Raw genomic sequence first — 19,753 nt, 5'->3', positions numbered from 1 at the left:
ACCAAGTGAATAAAGAGACATTAACATAAGAACTGTTAATGAGACATTAAATATATGTGTGGCTGTAGAACTTCAAACTAAATGAAGTTTACAAAGGAGACAGTGTAGTATGTAATGGCTACATAATCTGACAGTGTAGATACAGTGTAACTGTAAAAATGTGAGGCAGCAGAGGGGGAGGGCATGTGCATAGTGGTAAAGCTCACTCACTGCCTTTTCAAAAAAAGCAGCTTTACTGCAGAGTAATTAAACTAATTACCTTTTATTTTTTATTTTTTTGACTAATTACCTTTTAAATGTTAATTGAGAGTAAAAGACAATTACCTGAAATGAGATGGTGAAGAAGAGGAGAAAAAAGAGGTCTTGGCTAATGTTAGTATTGTTTATAGAACAAAGAAATGGAAAATAGTCCAAAAATAGAGAGAACTAAAGTGTTATATAAAGTTATTTGTATATGCTAAGGTAACCAGAAAAACAAAAACACAAACCTTTCTAAACGCCAAAAGATAGATTTTAAAAAGTGTCTGTTCAAATAAAATAGATCACATAGTGAGAGACTGTGCACACACACACACACATATCAAAAACTTATATGACATTTAGCAATATGACAAAATTGAGGGCATACCTACTGATAATATCAATAAATGTTAATGGGCTTAGTCTTCTATTAAAAGTAAAAAAATGGTTCAGGTTGACTCGGAAAGCAAAACCCACTCCTGTGCTGCGTGTACAGGAGACCTGCCTAATGCAGAGATTCTGAAAGGGTTAAAGTACAAGGATGGACAAAGATATGTAAAAATCAAATCAAATAGAGAAGAAAGTAGGAGTGTCAGTCTTGGCATTTCATAAAGGTAGAATTCAGATCAGAAGGCATTATGAGATAAAAGGGTACTTGATAATGATTAAAGCTGCAATGCATGGTAAAAAGAAATGGGGACCATCTACCTATAGTCAGGGAGTGTTCTCCTGGATGTCTTGTTTTATGAAAATAGAAAAAATGTATAAAGAATGAAGGAGGGGGGAGTATATGAATGTGTATATGTGTTCATTTTTAAAAAATAAAAGAATAAGTCTATTTAAAAAGTTACCTGTGTGGGGAGGTGCCTGGGTGGCTCAGTGGGTTAAGCGTCTGCCTTCAGCTCGGGTCGTGATCTCAGGGTCCTGGGATCGAGTCCCTGCCTTGGACTCCCTGCTCAGCGGGAAGCCTGCTTCTCCCTCTCCCTCTGCCCCTTCCCCCACTCACGCTCACATGCTCTCTCATTCCGTCTGTCTCTCTCAAATAAATAAAATCTTTAAGGAAAAAAAAAAGTTACCTGTGGGGAAGGAAAGAAATAGAATGAAGTGAGGGACAGGGATAGAAGCTAGATTTTCTGAATGTACCTATTTTGTAGATTTGAATTTTGAACTATGTATTTTATACAACTATAAAACAAAATTAAATTTTAAAAAAATTTCTAAAAAACAAAAAAGCATAGAAATGTAACTGTGTATGGAGATTGTGAAGTGACCACTCAGAGAACTATTTCTTTGAAATAGTTGAAACCAAACTGTTGGCTTTCAGATAAAATAATTTAAGTGTACATCCCTAATAGGGATAAAACATAGCAACAGCAACAGAGGTAAGCTGTTTTCAATAATCATTGTTAGTGGCAAAGTTGATGTTATTTTGAAGTAGTATTTGGGTATTGTGGGATTAAGTCATAATGAAATGTGTGAGAGCTAGGATTTTCAGCAGGAAAGAAAGGAAACAGAAGTTGGATAAATGAAGTTAATAGAAACAATGTCTTCATGAATTTGTATTGGAAGTATCAATATGAACTCCTGATGTGATTTATGTCTTTAAAAAAGGGGAAGATATTTCTTAGTTCTAGGTATTGAAAAAGCCTAGAAACACAAACAGTATAAAGAATATTAAAAAATGAGCACCCTCAGCACCCTAATTATGACCTCTAAATACCATTTCACCTGAATAAGTTAGAGCTCCTTGGAGAAGGAGCCGATTCCTGGGCTGGGGCAGGAAAGGTACAAGCTGAGCCTGGGACACCGTTCATACCAAAAGTAAGAAAGATGTCAGTGACTGTTTACTAGGGTCATGTGTCAAAAAAGATTCCCTCTGGTTAAAGACTGGACAGTGTGAGCATTAGTAGGACAATAGCTGCGATGGCCTGGAACATGTCATATGTGATGTAGTCTATAATTTCCTAGTGAGACTTGTAAACAGAACTCTCACTGATTGCCTTTGGAGGATGCTAGGGAAGCCACTGATGATTTTGAAGCCTGGTAGATACAGGGAAAGATAAAGAGAATCAAACAAATATCCTGACTTTTTTCTTTGAATTACACCTCAGGGTAATGAAGTAGTTGAAGAAGTGAAATTTTTCTTTATAGAATATTTTGGTTAGTAAACAAAAAAAGGGATGATGGAAAAATCACCATTTTTAGTCCCTAATGAATCAGTGTATCTATGTAGTGACCATTAAAAGCTGCTAACACCACAAAAGAAGAGACAACCAGACTGAATGTGCTTCTTGATGGATGTGATAGAAGGTTACAACTCCACTTATGAACTGTTCTCGACAGCCCCCTCCAAAAAGAGTCAGATCTGAATTCGATCAAGCCTGTAGCCCTAAATATTGATTTATAGAAAATACAGAGAGGTCAGTGGAGCAGCTGGTTACCACCCACAGGGAGGCAACCAGTAAAAGCAGACGCAGAAGAACTCTAAACAGACAAAAGGCTCTCTCTCAACAGCAAATATGCTGCTAGAAAGAGAGAGAGAGTGGGGAGATGGCGGGGGAGAAAGAACATACAGATTAAAAGAGACTTGAGCAATATATCAACCATTTGCAGTATATGTATCTCATTGGGATCCTGATTTGACCAAGCAAATTGGAAAAACCATTTATGAGACATATGCGGAAATTTAAAAATGGACTAGATATTTTTTATTGAAGAATTATTGTTAATTTTTAAGGGTGTGATATTGTGCTTATATAAAAAGTTATTTACTTTTAGAAATACATACTAGGGTGCCTGGGTGACTCAGTCGGTTAAGTGTCCAACTTGTGATTTCAGCTCAGGTCATGCATGGTCTCATGGGTTGTGGGATTGAGCCCCATGTCAGGCTCTGCACTCAGCGGGGAGTCTGCTTGAGATTCTCTCTCTCCCTCTCCCTCTGTCCCTTCCCCTCTCGCACACTCTGTCTTTCTCTGTCTCTCTCTCAAATATATTAATAAAAATCTTTAGAAATACATACTGAGATTAAACTGGATGAACTTATATGGTACAATTATATGATACTAGGAATTGGCTTTTAAATAATCTGTGGTTGGGTGGGGTGGACTGTGTGAGGGTGTAGATCATCAGGGATTGGCAAAATATCTGTAAAGGACCAGACAGTAAATATTTTAGGCTTTATAGGCCATGTGATCCCTGTAACAGCTACCTAATGTTACCTTTGTAGTGCAAAGCAGCCCTAGACAATGTGTAAACAAATGGGCATGACTGCATTCCAATAAAACTCTAATTATAAAAATAGACAGTAGGCTGAAGTTAGCCCCCAGGTTGTAGTTTGCCAACAACTCCTGGGAAGACTGACTGTGAAGTGACAGTTGTTGAAGCTGAGGTACATGGGGTCATTATACTCTTTTCTCTACTTTTATATATATTTGAGGATTCCCATCATTAAAAAAAAAAAAGTAGCTAACTTTTGGATAAAATTGGGCCCACCTGGGGTGCCTGGGTGGCTCAGTTGGTTAAGCGTCTGCCTTCGGCTCAGGTCATGATCCCAGGGTCCTGGATTGAGCCCCGCATTGGGTTCCCTGCTCAGTGGGGAGTCTGCTTCTCCCTCTCCCTCTGTCCCTCCCCTGCTTGTGCTCTCTCGCTGTCTCTCTGTCAGATAAATAAATAAAATCTTAAAAAAAAAAATTGGGCCCAACTCCCTGTTACTGTATTCTCTTTGTTTTGTGTACACCTCTTATTAAACTAATCAGGAAGTAGATCTATCTAGAGGGGGATTTTTTTAAGCTCTGAAAGAAGTAATTTGTTGGACTCAGATAATAAAAGTACAAATGCATCTCTAAATCACTTTCACTGGTTTAACTTCTCTGTATTAGGTTGAGTTTAGTTTCCCTGTGTTCTGTAGCTGACATTATGAGTAGTCATTTGTTTACTCATTTATTCCCTCATCTAGGCATCAGAGATAAAGTGTCTGATTGGGATGAGTTTCTGCGGCAGACCCTGATGGGAGCATGTAGCCCTCCTGTTCCGCTGCTAGAAGGCGTGAGTATTATTGCTTGCAGAATCAGTGTGGAAAACCCGTCTCATCTTCAGTGATATTTTCTGTCCAAGGAATCTTAAAATTGGTTGCTCATTTATCACTCTAAAGCAAATAAGCATTTTTACTACAGACATGACAATGGGTATCGGTGGGTTTAAACTTACCCTCAGAGGTTGCCAACTGGTGCCTTACTTAGTGCCTAAAATGTTCTGAATTTGTTGGTAACACATAAAAATCTAGTTTTCCAGATTCTTCTATGAAGTTGGAAAATGTGGCCTTTTGGGGCTCTCTGTCACCGAGCAGGTGTTGATTTTAATTCAGGAATTTGTAACTCCCACCCTGGGTGACGTGAGACCCCCTTTTCTTTTGCTCAGAAGACAGCAGACCTGTTGTATTCTTACTACCTACCTGCCTTCAACAGTCCTTTTAAATTAGTGTACCTTTTGAGCTTGTCAGTGAATATAATATAGATTTCTTGTTTTTGTGAAATCAGTTTATTGGTTATGACATTTCTAAGTTATATTTTGTTACTTTCTGTCATACCGGTTACATTTTTTGTGGCATATGTGAAATGCAATGTATGAACATTCCAATGTCTCCGCATTTTTGCCAACACTTGTTACTGTCTTTTGGTTATAGCTATGCTAGTGAATATGAAGCAGTTTCTCATTTTGATTTGCATTTTCCTAATGACAAATGATGTTGAGTATCTTTTTCTGTACTGTTTGCCATTTGTATATCTTCTTCTTTTTTTTTTTTTTTTTTTTAAGATTTTATGTATTTATTTAACAGAGAGCACAAATAGGGGGAGTGGCAGGCAGAGGGAGAGGGAGAAGCAGGCTCCACGCAGAGCAAGGGGAGCCCCGTGCGGGACTTGATTCTAGAACCCCGGGATCATGACCTGAGCCGAAGGCAGTCACTTAACCAACTGAACCACCCAGGCACCCGCCATTTGTATATCTTCTTTGGGGAAATGCCTTTGCCCATTTTAAAAAATGGGTTGTCTTTTTATTATAGAATTGTAAGAGTTCCTTATATCTGATAACAAGTCCAGTCAGATACATGATTTCCAAATATTTTGTGGACTGTCTTCTCATTTTCTTAATGATATTGTTTGCAGCACAAAAGTTTATGTTGATATAGTCCAGTTTATCTATTTTGTTGTTGTTGCTTGTACTTTTGGTATCATATCTAATTAGGCTTTGTTTAACGCAAGGTTACAAAGATTTACTGCTATATTTTCTATGTGTTTTATAGTTTTGACTCTTACATCTCATTCTGTGATCCATTCACATTCCCCTTTAAAACTCGATTGGTAAATACTCTATTTCCAGCTGACCTTTATATTTTATCCTCTGACTCATTTCATTATGCTTAGCCAGGGCCTGGTACATGCTAAACAAACACTCAGTAAAATTTTAATGAATGAATGAAATCACGAACAAATGATTTAATAGATACCCAGCTCTACATTGACCTTGATTCTGCCATCCTGATTTTTAGCTGTGAACATGTTCCTCCATTTGTACATATGTTCTTTTGTATATATATGAATATGTAAGTATTCATATATATACAGAGCAGAGCTCTTCTTATTAGGGAAAAAAAATGTAAGTCTGAATATAAAGAAATGGTTAAGTGATGATATTGGAATCATTGTTCCCTTTTATTATTTATTGTAGCCTTTTTTTTTTTTAAAGATTTTATTTGAGAGAGCAAGCGAGCTCCGGGGGGGACGGACAGAGGGAGAAGGAGAAACAGGCTCTCCGCCGAGCAGGGAGCCCGATGCGGGGCTCGATTCCAGGACCTTGGGATCATGACCTGAGCTGAAGGCAGACACTTAACCAACTGAGCCACCCAAACACCCCTACTGTAGCTTTTAATATGTATCTAGAGAGTGATAATTAAACTTTTCCGTTCCATCAGCATAATCAAAACACTGTGTTCATAGGAACATTGTTGTGAAATGAGTAAAAAATCAGAAACTACTGAAGTGCCATCAGCATATAAGTGGATAAATTACTGCCCGTTTATAATACAGAATATCAGTAAAACAGTATAAGAGAATAAAGATTAAATGTGCTAGAATAGATAGCTGTGATGTATTAAGTGGCAAACATGAATTGAAAAAGAGTATACAGTGCCCCCATTTTCCAAAAAACATGAGAGAGACAGACACAGGTAGATGTTGACTTGGGTCTAGAAAACCCAATCTCAGAGTGGGCGCCAAAGTGTTTATCATGGTTCTTTCTTGGAGGTGGGATTGTAGGGGATTTTGACTTTTGTCATGTTTGATTTTTTGTTTAATGGTGATCATATTTGCTTTTACAATCAGACTAATAATGATAATTTAAAATTTTTTACAACATAGTCCTAGAGACAGGTCTGTTAGAATAGTTTCGTTGCATTATAAGTAGAGTTTTCTTTAAGATAAACGTTTTCATGTCATCTAGAAATAATACTATAGGGACTTGTATGAAATTAGGCCTTTCAGTGTCATGGCTTTGAGTGGGTAGAAATATAAAGGCTCATTGGAGATCCTTTACAGCTTGACTTTTTAAAATACTGTGTGAACTTCTCATAATCGTTTTCACCTCTTGTACCTGCAGCTCCGCAACGGGAGGAATCCTTTAGATCTCATTGCTCCAGGCTCCAGGCTAGAATGTCAAGCTTTCCGGGACTCATTAAGCACTTGGATTGTTACTGTAGTAGAAAACATTGGGGGAAGGCTGAAGCTGCGTTATGAAGGACTTGAAAGTTCTGACAATTTTGAGCATTGGTTGTATTACTTGGATCCGTTTCTTCATCACGTTGGTTGGGCTGCTCAACAAGGATATGAGCTTCAGCCCCCATTAGGTGAAGAGTAATATAACATTTTTCTTTTAACTGTTACATTATTGTTATGTTTTTACTAATGTTGACGAGACAAAAGTATTATTCTGCGTATTACAAAAGTGTAATAGAGATGTTGCAAAAAAACTTATATTTGATTAAGTGCCTATTTTTCTTTTGGTTTATTAATTTAGTAATTTGCCATACATCTTGTACCTTATGGACTCCTGCTCCAACTCATATTGACCTCTTACCAAAATTGAAGAAAAATTTTCTGGGTAGCATTTAGATAGATATAGGAGTAGGATAGGTCTTAGGATAGGTCTTGGTTCAAAGTGAATTGTTGATTAGAAGAAATAACAACGATCTCAAAACTGGAGTTACTGTTTTAAAGCAATTTGCACTTCTTATTATGTGCTTCAGTTTGGGTGTTATATTATTTTACGGCCTGCAGCAGTCCTGATGATCTTGCTGTGGGTATTTTCACCAGGCCTACTACGCAGGCTCTGAACAGAGGGGACAAAGTACTGAAGTTACGGTGCAGGCTCTGAATGGAGAGGGCATAAGTGCGCTGGAGTCCTTTCTTTCCCCATGGAAAGTGACTTTCTGTTTACATGAATGCTTTCAGAACAGATGTAAAGTGTGTACGTTCTCCTCATTTAAAATGTCCTGTCTTGTTTTACAAAAGCCATCCGGCATCTGAAAAGTGAAGCTGAGTGGCAAGAGATCCTGGCCAAAGTGAAAGAGGAGGAGGAAGAGCCATTGCCGTCATACTTATTTAAGGTAAAACCAAAACGGGACAGTGGGTGCTCACCTTCTCCCGGCAGGTCGGGCAGTCGGGGGTGGCACCGAGCGCACAGCCAGCCAGCCGGCGGGTCAGTAAGGATACCGGGGCGTCTGAAGCAGAAAGAGCTTTGAAGGCTGGAGCGATGCGCATCCTGTTTCTCTTCCAAAAGTAGTCTAGGTTTTCTCCTAACATTCTCCAAAAGTATTTGAGTCTTTTCTTGTCCACTCTTAACTACATAGCCCCAATGCATTATAAAATAAACTTGTTCTCCTCCAGATGGCCTTTGTGTACCAAATACGGGGAGTGGGAGTACTTCCTATGTTTTTGTTTCTGAATAATTTTTTCCAGGAAAGAAAATATAGGATTAAATTATTTACCAGGAACTGGACAGTTTTATTTTAATTAATTAAGAGTAGTATTCAGCTATATATGAGTATAAAATGAATGTGAAAATACTGTATTTTTATTCCCTCTTGGTGTTTACATTTCAGGACAAACAAGTGATTAGCACTCATTCGTTCTCTGTAAATATGAAGTTGGAAGCTGTGGACCCCTGGTCTCCTTTTGGGATCTCTCCTGCTACAGTTGTTAAGGTAAAACGGGGGCAGCTCTTTTGGTACGAATACCTGTCAGGGTGACTGGTTTAGGAAAGTAGTTAGAGTTTTGATCGTCAGGCTTTGCTAATCTGAGCCATGTTTCTCCTAAACTGTGAGGCCAGAATGACTTCTGTGCACATTTTGCATTTGTACTGGCCAGTTCTCTGCGGCCCAGCCAACCAAAGCTTAGGCGCCAGAGTAGTAGGGCATGGTCTTTGGGGCAGGCCTTGAGGTGCGTAACTAGAGGGGACTTACCCGGCAGGCAGGCTGTGGTGTCTGAGAAGTCTGGGCGCGGGTGACAGTGTCAGAGTCCACCCAGGTGCAAGGCTCAGTGGGGGACGTGGGGGTGGGGCAGGCGGTCCGTGTCATGAGATCTGTCCAGGATTGCTCCAGAATGGAGTCCGGAGTCCAGGCTCAGACTCCAGTCTTTTGGAAGGCTGACAAAAGTAAGGCTTCTGTTGAGCGTAAGCACAGGAGCTGGGCAGGTTGTCAGGCCCTGGTAACTGTTACTGGCCCTGAGGCGCAAGACAAGGGGTTAGTTCAGGACTAGAGCAGAGCCCGCTTACCCAGAGTAGAGCCAGAAGAGAAGTGTGATCAGAGGAGTGGTCGCTTGGATGCCAAATTGTCTGATCTCTTGAGATTTAATTTTTTTTTTTTTTTTTTTGGCCTTAGGAGAAGATGATTCTAAGAACAGGGAGGGATTCTGACCCTGCAGTGGGGTCAGAGGCCCTTTCTGGAGTCTGAAGGGCCGTGGGGTGTCAGGGAGCCAGGGCAGGTTAATAAAACCTTTTTAGCATTTGAAACTAGGCTAGGATCCAGAAATCTAATGTACAAGTTGTGGTAGACTCCTCACTCAGTCTGAACTAAATTTTGTTTGGAGCCTAAATACTTAGATTTGGACCCAGGTTCTGCTTCTTTCTTGCTGGGTAAAACGGGGCAAGTTGTTTAACCTCTTCTTAAATCCAGTTTCCTTATCTGCAAAATGGGGTTGATCATGGTACCTACCTTATTATGTTGTAAGGAAGGTTAAAACTGAGTTAATGCATGAAAAGCATTTAATTAAAACAGTGCCTGACACATAGGTAACATTTATTGAGTGCTTAGTGTTATTATTCATACCCACTATGGCTATGCAGTTTTGTAACATGTTTGTCCACACCAAGGAAATGACACACACATATGTGTCCTTTCGTACATGCACATAAAACCATTTGTCTGTGATGTTTGTTTGATTGTATGCGCAGGTTTTTGATGAGAAGTACTTCCTGGTGGAAATGGATGATTTGCGACCAGAGAATCATGCACGGCGATCTTTTGTGTGCCATGCTGACAGTCCTGGTATTTTCCCCGTGCAGTGGAGTCTGAAGAATGGTTTACACATCAGCCCCCCTCCTGGTAGGTGGTGGTTCTGTTCTGAATTGTTCATCAAGGGCTTATTTTTAAGAAGGATTTGTCAGATGGCATCACCTGGATCTTTTGTCTCTCTCTCCCTCCTCATTGCCCCAGCCTGTCCTTAACATTTTTGAGTTCCAAGACAAATAGAAATGAAGGCCTTGATTCCATATATTTACATATTTACAAGATATAAGTTAAGCTCAAAAACTATTAAATATTAAGTATGTTCTGTCCTCCTACCTTGACAAATATATCTTCATAATGGCCTGGGGTTTCATGCAGGTTCCTAGTTTGCTCCCTCTTGTGTCTGTTGTGAGGGCACAGAGGAGTGAGGGTAGGGCGCACAGGGAGTGTCAGGAGCTGACGTATGAGAAAAGGGTTCAATACCAGAGCTGGGAGGTAGGAGGCAGATGACTGATGGTTTCTGGGCATCCCCTTGGAGTGAGGCTCATCAGACTTCAGAGGAAGGTTTATGATTAAGAGCAGGACTCAGAGAAGCTGTAAGGTAGGAAAGCAGCAACTCATTTTCCTGGTATTTGCAACTTTGCAAAATATAATCTTTTTTTTTTTAAGATTTTATTTATTTAGAGTGAGCGCGTGCGTGTGAGTGGGGGGGTCGGGGGAGGGGCAGAGGGAGAGAGAGTCTCAAGCAGGCTCTGCATCCAGTGCAGAGCCCACATGGGGCTCGATATCACGACCCTGAGATCATGACCTGAGCCGAAATAAAGAGTCGGATGCTTAACTGACTGAGCCGCCCAGGCACCCCTGCAAAGTATAATCTTTGGTCTTTTAATCAAGGTTCTTAAATATGACGATGGTTGACCTTGACTGGGATTTTTAATATTTTTAAACTTACAATATCTGGACATGTCAAATGTTTATCCGACTTTTGTATCAGCACATCAGATTATTTGATTGGCAGTCTGTATATCCTTTATTAGTAGGCTTTTGGTGAACATAGCTTCACTTTCTAAATGGTGAATGCTGGAACAGTGGGCTAAAAGTACTCTTCTGTGTTAAAAAGTGTCATAAACTCAGGCCCTTTTGCTGTTTATTCAGCCTCCATTCATCCAACAAACATTTGTGGAATGTTTGCTATGAGCTAGGCATTGGGCTTTGTCTGTCACTGGGGAGACAAAAGTGAGTATGACAGTTCCTTCAAGGAGCAAGTAGGGGAAAACAGTAGTGGAGTCTCCAGGTTCTCCATCAGTGAACAGAGAGTGGGCATGCCTGCCTGGTGGTGGTGGCAGGAGGGCACACGCCTGCAGGAGGATGTTCTTGCTTTGCTGAAAGGCTCTGGACGTCCCAAGTTCTTTATCTTACCTGCTGCCTTTATGTGAAAAGGAAAAGCAATTATTAAAGCTATTGGAGCTTTCAGCATTGTTATAGACAACTCCTCTGTCTCTGTAAGTAGGAGGAAAGTAGTGGATTATGTAACTGAAAATGCAGCTAATTTGCTGTGAGGGATAGAGGTGGAGGCAGGGGGAGAGCGTGGTGCCGGTCTGAGGTGGGCAGAGGAGGGGCTGCAGAGGCCTGGGCGGCTGTCAGGGGGCGTAGTGGCCCGCGGTGTGCCTGCGAGCTCCTCCGCTCTGTGCGGCAGGGAGGGCTGCTCCGGAAACAGCAGGGCAGCCGGGCAGACGGTGCAGCCAGCGCGTCGGGTGGGAGAGGCCTCTGCCGGCAACCGTGGTGGACTGAAGCAGGCAGTTAAGCTCAACTCTTTCTGAAATGAATTCATGATTGAGGTTGTAAGAGCATTGCGATTCTGTAGAACAGGAATCTGAAAACAGTGCCGAGAGCATTGTGTCGGGCGTGGCTAGGATGTGTGAAGGCATAGCTTCGTGAGAGGCAAGAGACCATCTGCTGGCTCTCCCTTTAGAGCTTAACTTGGAAGAGAATGGAGAGTAAGACTGGATTTATTAGTACAAATCAAGTCCAGTCGTAAGTGGCTTAAATTCTTCCAGTAAACGGCCAGCAGCTAATCATATAAAGTAGTGTTGAAAATAAATGCATAGTTTGAAACTTGAAAGTTTAAAAAACGTATCTGAAGAATTTTATTATATTGCTATGGTTTGACCAGAGTTGCTCTGTTTTATAACCTGAACGATGCTTTGGATTTATAGGTGGTTTTTCCTCCTCCCTAAAATGAGCAAAGTCCTCAAATTAGCAAGTGAGAAATTGTGGGTGGACACCTGGCAGAGTGGAAGAGCCAGGCAGGCACGTGTGGTGTGAATCATTGTTTTTGTGTCCTTACCTAGGCTACCCGGGCCAGGACTTTGATTGGGCCGACTACCTCAAACAGTGTGGTGCTGAAGCTGCTCCCCAGAGGTGCTTTCCTCCGGTGAGAACCCCGGTCCCCTCATTGCCATGCTCTGGGGCTGCAAGGCACTGTTGTGCTTTCCATGCTCACGTGGTTATTACTCAGTCCTCTCACTCAACCCAAATGAGCAGCTTGTTGAGTATAATAAAATGGTCCAAGGAAAAATTAATTGACTGCGGAAGTTAATTTGTTAATTTAATTGGTTTTTAAAGTTTATCAGTTTTTTTATTTAGTTGAAATCATGTACATTTTTTAGTTCATAATTATTTTTCGTTGTTTAAAAAAATATGAAAAAATGTTTAAATATTAAGTAGAAAGAAATCATTAAAGTTATTTAAAAATACTTCTGTGAGAATATTACATGCATATGGTTTACAATGCCAAATAGCAGTAAAAAGCTTTACAACATAAAACAACAGGTCCCTGCCCTATCCCTTTCTGTGGTCTCCCTTTCCATGAGTACTCATTCCCGTTGTTCTCACTGTTGTTCTGATATTTATACTTAAATCATTTTCAAAATAGTATGCTGCCATCTTTTGAGTCATTAATTTTAGACATGTCTATTGGTTGTATGTTATGGTAAATGAGCACTTAGCTATTTTATATTACCTTTCTCCTCTTTCTTACTCACCTCTTCTTCCTGTTAGAGTTATATTACAGTTTGGGGTTAAATCTGAATTGAGTATTTACACTATGATATGCAGTCATATATTATTCACAGCTGAGCACTGCATTATTTTATGATTTTCTTTTTTTTATTTGTCCTCAAGTTAATAATTGCCTTGTTTTTCATAACTTAATTATCTTTTTTTTTAAGGGTTTATTTATTTGAGAGAGAGAGAGAACACAAGTGGGGGGAGGGACAGAGGGAGAGAGAGAGAATCCTTAAGCAGACTCCCTGCTGAGCACAGAGCCCGAGGCGGGGCGGGGCTTGATCTCATGACCCTGACATCATGACCTGAGCCAAAATTAAGAGTCTGATACTCTGAAGCAATAGGGATGCAACCTTCTTGTTGCAGTTTGTAATTACTTCTCCTTTCCCCCATCCTTTCACGCTTATCTTACCCACACCTGTTTCGGCAGCGGTTTTCCAGTGACTCCGGTTTATTCTTCCCAACAGCAGCTATCGTTTTCTGTGGGTGTGTGTGGTAGAGGAAGGCAGCTGTCTCACTGACAGGAGCCCAGGAGGACCAAGAAAAGGCTCTGCCACCAACCACTTCTGCAGAGTCTGAGATTCCGCCCTGAGCGAGGCGAGATGACTATGAAGAACACTAGCACCTGGGCCTGGGTCATAGTCCCGTGTTCGGCGCGAATGCTTGCATAGCTGCCCTGTAGCATTTCCCGGAAGTCTCTTGGGTCCAGCTAGACCTCTGTGTTTTTCCTAGTTACAGTTATTTCTTTGTATTTTAGGGTAGAAGGGTTAAAGTACAAGATATTCCATAGACACATTCTCTTTTCCTCAAGTCTGTGACCACTTAGATAACCTTGATGTAGGAACTTTGTCATTTCTAATATTTTTCTTAGAGACATCCCTCTTAGCAACCTCCATTCTCTCTCTCCCCAGACAGGTTGCTCACTAGGCTTGCCGTGAAATTTTAGGCCTGGGGACTGCCTTCAGTGTCACTCAAGGATTTGCCTCTCCCCTTTCTTAAGATTTAAGATTCCTGTTTTGTATGTCTAACCGCAGCCTCTTTCTTGGTTTATTCCCTTGTTTGGATGGAGCCCATCTCCTAGTAGCTTCCTGAAATGAGACGCAAGAGAGGTAAATTTTAATAGACTTTGCATCTTTGAAAATGTCTTCATTCTATTAACTTGATTGATAGTTTGGCTCAATGTGGAATTTTAGGTCAGAAGTTACCTGAGCAATTTAAAAACGTCATTTAGTTGTTTTCATCCTTCCAGTGGAACTGTCGAGAAGTTGAAACCTGTCCTTATTCTTGATCTTTCATAGATGATCTGCCTTTTACTCCGTCCCTGGAAGGTTATAGGATCTTTGTCACCACGTTTCCTAGCCGAGCCACAGTGTGGCTTGTTGGCCTGTGTTCATTCACTTGCTGGGTTCTCAGCGAGCACCTTCTCTCTAGACATTTGTTCCTCTCTGTGCTGGGAAGTGCTCTTGCATCTCTTCTTTGATTTCCTTCCTTGCATTTTCTCTTTTCTCTTTTTCTGGATTTTCTTTTATTTGTATGTTGGCCCTCTGGATCAGACCACTTTTCCCAAACTTCATCTTTCAACCCTTCTTTAGAGTTTTTAATTTTTATTATCACTTTTTTTTTTTTTATTTTCCAGAACTATTTCTGGTCTCTGAATATTTATTTTTAATAGCATATTATTCTTGTTTTAAAGATATGATAGTTTTTCTTATCACTCAGGGGATGTTAATTACCCCTGCCTTTTGGGAAATTTTCTTCTTGCATAAAAAGTTTTCTCCACTTTGCTTGTTTTGTCTACTTTGGTCCCTAGCTTTCATGTTTTTAGATGTCTGGTAATGCTTGGTGATTTGCTCATATTTAAGAAGGGGGGTACTAACAGTTAAAGCCGATTGGAAGCTCTGAGCATGTGGGTGGGGCTTGTCAACCTTGAACTTCTTTTTAGGGTGAGATCTGGCTGGCCATTTGTCAGGGACACCTAAATCCATATCTTCCTGTGTTTCTTCTTGGGCTTGTCATATGACCACGTATTTCCCCGTCTTAGAGGCAAGGGCTGGACCTCTCAGCATTCCATGTGCAAACCCCTGTTTTGGGCACTGCATGTAGGCTCCCAGCAGCTCCCGTGCCCTCCTGCCCGCGATCTCTTGTCTCTGATCCTCTCTGGAGGATACATCTCACCTTTTGTAGGGGAAGGGATGGGATAGTTGCTCTGGGGTGTGGAGTGGAGGAGCCAATGGTATGACCTAACTGGTTCTTAAATATTTTCAGCATATCTTGACTATTTCTTCTCTACCTGCAGTTGCCTAGTACCTGGAGCTGCCTGTTCTTAGCCTGCTTCGCTGCCAGCTTACACTCACCCTTCTGTAATCTGCTACATTAGTTCTAGATGCTCTTCTAAATTTTAGCTTGTAAAATGTTGTTATTGTCTCCTGTTACATCTGTCCTAATAGGTTTATGTAAAAAAAGAAAAAACACTTTAGTTTTAGTGTGCTGTCAGAAGGAAGAGAGAATCAAATATGGTTCAATTCTCCATTTTGACCCAGAAGTTGCAAATTTTTCGAACATATATTTTCCCTCATTCATAAGCATTATTTATCCTGACTGCTTTTTATAATACACACATAAGTAGGAACCAGGCAGCTTATTGTGTGATCAAGCCCTTTATGGGAGGAGAAACAAACCAACAGTGGGTGAGAGCCAGTTGGTTCAGGGCACAGACCTTCGGTACTTCATGTTATTGAAAACTACTAATAACCCAGTGAGGTAAGTGTTCTCAGGGTCATCTGACAGATGGAGAAACAGGCAAAAAGAGGTTACACAGCTTGAGCGCAGTCCCACAGGTAGCAATAATGTGGGTATACCTGACCTCAAAGACCATATACTGCTTACAGCACCAAGAGAGACAGACATTTTGACTTTAAGAAACAAAACAAAGCAAAATAAATGTATAGCTTCAAAGTGTTACCGTAGGGTTAAGTATTACTTGGACTAGGTCTCTCAGATGAGCCCATGAGTTAATAGAATGTGTTTGGATTTGATCATTTATTTTCCAGTCCATTTCTGAGCATGAATTTAAGGAGAATATGAAGCTTGAGGCAGTGAACCCTCTTCTCCCCGAAGAAGTATGCATTGCCACCATTACTGCACTGAGAGGCTCCTACCTGTGGCTCCAGCTGGAGGGTGAGTGCTGGACCCCAGAGACGCCCTCCTGCGGCCGCTCTTCTCTACCCTGCCTGCTTACCCCAGTGATGTGGCTTGTTAGGCTGCAGCAGTTAGCTAAGGGGGGGTCTTGCGAAGACACTCGTAATGTGTAGTGCAAGATTCTTAGCTAGAAACTTCTCTTCCCGTCCTTGACTTTCAAATTTTAGAAAATGAATGTAAGCAAAAAGCCTTCACTGCAGAGTCTCCTGTTTTCTTGAAGGGAAAGTAGAAGTCAGATGGCGTATGTTTTGATATAACCAGAATATATAAGCATGAGCATTAACATGTAGCTCATTTAAGAGATAGTATTTTGTTTGCCCCTAACCAATAGAACCAAAAAGTATGTAAAATAGAAAAGATATACTAAAAGTAATGTTCAGTGATTGGATGGGTTTGTGGATGGAAAGCATTATGTGAGCACTCAGCACTGCAGTTACTGAATATTTGGCCTGGGTTTCTTTCTTATTTGGCTACCAAATAGACTTGGTACCTACTTTTTCCAGTTTGTAGAATTGGCATTTAATGCAGTTGTCAGAGACAGTACTGAATCTACCCCTGCTGAGCAACATCACTTCCCGAGTTGACTTCACTGGTCTATACCTTCTAGCTTGTTCCCAAGGACCAGAATTAACGTTCTCATTGAGTAAAACTGTCACTGTTGCCTTTCGTTTTCCAGCAATTTCATGGAATTGACTATATTTGTCAGCCATCTGAATGATACTGCTGGTAGTTGCAGTTGCTTATTTGCTGTTTTCTAACTAGGGGTCACCCTGTATGCCCACTACCCATTTTCTTTTTCTTTTTTTTTTTTTTTTTAAAGATTTTATTTATTTATTTATTTGAAAGAGAAAGAGAGACAGCATGAGGGAGGGGGAAGGGCAGAGGGAAAGAGAGAATCTCAAGCAGACACCCCGCCAAGCAAAGAGCCTGACGCGGGGCTTGATCCCATGACCCTGAGATCATGACCTGAGCCGAAACCAAGAGTTGGATGCTTAACCAACTGAGCCACCCAGGCGCCCCCATTTTCGTTTTTGTACAGGTATGCATAGGGCATATTTAATTTTTTTCCTTAATGTTTGTCAATACAAAAAAGTATGACTTCTGTGTAAAAGGAACTTGCTCAGGTGATTTTGTGTCTGCATTCCTGCAACGGTAGAATATTGTCTAGAAAGTAGTTTCTGAAGAAGGCTGTTTAATGGTCTAAAACTTTTTTTAAATCTAAACAGGTTCTAAGAAGCCCATACCGGAATGTATTGTGAGTGTGGAATCCATGGATATATTTCCTTTGGGCTGGTGTGAAACCAATGGCCATCCCCTCAGCGCCCCTCGCCGAGCACGAGGTAGCTGTCTATGTCTGGGCCAGGGGGCTGATCCTGTGTGGCTGCTTCCAAATTAGGATGAATCTGGACATTACAGAGAAAAACAAAGTGGTGTTCTGGTTGTCTGTTCCTGCATAGGAAATCACTTATTGCAACAAGCATGGATTATCTTAGCGGTTTCTGCGGGTCAGGAATCTGGGTGCTCTGGATCCAGGCCCCTCATGAGCCTGCGGTCAAGGTGTCAGCCAGGACTCCAGCCATCTCAAGCCCCACAGCGGGGAGGATCTGCTGCCATGTAGCAAGAGTCATTCCCTCATGGCTCTTGGCCTGAGGGCCTCAGTTCCTTGCTGGCTGTTGGTCGGAGCTTCCCTCAGTTTCTTGCCACGTGGCCCTCTTTGTCGGGGAGCCCACAACATGGCAGTTGGCTTCCATCAGAGCCAGCCAAGAAGAGAGGAAGAGAGGTTGAGGAAGGTGGAAGCCAGAGTGTTTTGGTAACCTAACCTGACACGTCCCACCCCACTCTCCCTTTTAAAAACAGCTTTATTGAATATGTCATTTATATAACATAAAATTTGATCCTATAATCCAGTGATTTTTAGTATATTCATGGAGTTGTGCAGCTGTCACCACAGAACATTTGAAAACATTTGCATCGTCTCAGAAAGAAGCCCTGTACCCCTTGGCAGTCACCTTTTTACCTCCTGCCCCCCAGCCCTAGTTTTCCTACTGTATAGGTTTGCCTAATCTGGACAATTCCTGTGGAATCGTGCAACATGTGATCTTTTGGGATGGGCTTCCTTCACTCTGCATAATGTTTTCAGAGTTCATCCTGTGTATTTTTAGTGCTATTGCATCGTAGTGATAGGCCACATTTTCTTTATCCGGGTCTCAGTTGATGGACATTTGGGTTGTTTCCATTCCTTAGCGGTTATGAGTAACGCTGCTGTAACATTTGTCTGCAGGCTTTTATGTGGACAATGTTTTCATTTCTTGAGTTTAACACTTTGAGGAACTGTTAGACCCTATTCGTCCCCACCAGCACTGTGTGAGCATTCCACTTTCTCCACATGACTTTCTGAGTTTTTTGTTTGTTTGTTTTGTTTTTTGGGTTTGTTATCGTTGTTTGTTGGGTGGTTTTTTGTTTGTTTCTTTTTTATAATAGCCATGCTGGTGGGTATAGGGTGGTATCTTACTGTGGTCCAGATTTGCATTTTCTTAACCATTAACTATGTTGAGCACCTTTTCATATGCTTATTGATATTGGTATATCTTCTTTCAAGAAATGTCTATTCAAGTCTTTTGCCCATTTTTTTAATGGGTTTTTTGTTGTTGCTGAGTTGTAGGATTTTGTTATATATTCTAGATATTAATCCTTTCCTTATCAGATACATGATTTGCAAATATTTTCTCCCATTCTGTGGGTTGCCTTTTCTCTCTCTTGATGGTGTCCTTCGGTGCACAGAAGTTTTAAATCTTGATGTAGTCCAATTAATTTTTTCTTTTGTTGTCTCTGCTTTTGATGTCATATCTAAGAAATCGTTGCCAAATCTGATGTCATGAAGATTTTCCCTTACGTTGTCTTCTAAGAGTTTTATAGTTTTAGCCTTTATGTTTAGGTCTTTTTAAAAATTTATTTTTAAAATTTTTTTTATTTTTTTAAAGATTTTATTTATTTGATAGAGAATGAGAGAGCATAAGCAGGGGGAGGGGCAGAGGGAGAGGGAGAAGCTGACTCCCCACTGAGCAGGGAGCCAACGTGGGGCTTGATCTCAGAACACTGGGATCATGACCTGAGCTGAAGGCAGATGCTTAACTGACTGAGCCATCCAGGTGCCCCTTTAGGTCTTTTTTTAAAACTTTTTTTTTTTTTTTTGAGAGAGAGAGAGGGGAGGGGAGGGGCAGAGGGAGAGAGACAAAGAGAATCTCAAGCAGGCTCAACACCCAGCACAGAGCCCAATGTTAGGGCTTGATCTCATGACCCTGAGATCATGACCTGAGCCAAAACCAAGAGTCAGACTCTTAACTGACTGGGCCACCCAGGGGTCCCTATGTTTAACTCTTTGATCCATTTGGAGTTAATTTTTGTATATGGTATAATGTAAGAGTCCAACTTCATTAATGTGGGTAGTCAGTTTTCCCAGCTCTATTTGTTAAAAAGGCTGTACTTGACCCATTGAACGGTCTTGGCATCCTTGCCCAAATCAGTTTTTCTTTTGAATATCTTTTCTTGTGTAGAAAATATTCATAGGAGTCGATGGATTTAAGAACCTTGCAAATACTATTTTTGGTCTTTGTATAAAGACTCCTCCTACCCAGAAAATGTGCCTCAGTCTAGATACTCAGATATATCAGCACTTAATTCATAGTACTTAGT

General features: G+C 40.9%; 1 protein-coding gene across 4 annotated transcripts in view; it reads left to right on the top strand.

The window, feature by feature from the left end:
- Positions 1–19,753, top strand: part of SFMBT1 (Scm like with four mbt domains 1) — a 126,595-nt gene that overhangs the window by 85,347 nt on the left and 21,495 nt on the right. For all 4 annotated transcript variants that reach the window (XM_032411465.1, XM_032411467.1, XM_032411464.1 and 1 more), the window contains 8 exons: positions 4,196–4,284; positions 6,892–7,138; positions 7,803–7,897; positions 8,393–8,494; positions 9,742–9,892; positions 12,148–12,230; positions 15,913–16,039; positions 17,287–17,400. In XM_032411465.1, coding sequence (XP_032267356.1) covers positions 4,196–4,284; positions 6,892–7,138; positions 7,803–7,897; positions 8,393–8,494; positions 9,742–9,892; positions 12,148–12,230; positions 15,913–16,039; positions 17,287–17,400 — 1,008 coding nt within the window. The remainder of the gene's footprint in view (positions 1–4,195; positions 4,285–6,891; positions 7,139–7,802; positions 7,898–8,392; positions 8,495–9,741; positions 9,893–12,147; positions 12,231–15,912; positions 16,040–17,286; positions 17,401–19,753) is intronic.

Source organism: Phoca vitulina, unplaced genomic scaffold, assembly GCF_004348235.1.
Source record: "Phoca vitulina isolate PV1807 unplaced genomic scaffold, GSC_HSeal_1.0 scaffold13, whole genome shotgun sequence".
Lineage (NCBI taxonomy): Eukaryota > Metazoa > Chordata > Mammalia > Carnivora > Phocidae > Phoca > Phoca vitulina.
This window is presented reverse-complemented; position numbering and strand designations above follow the sequence as displayed.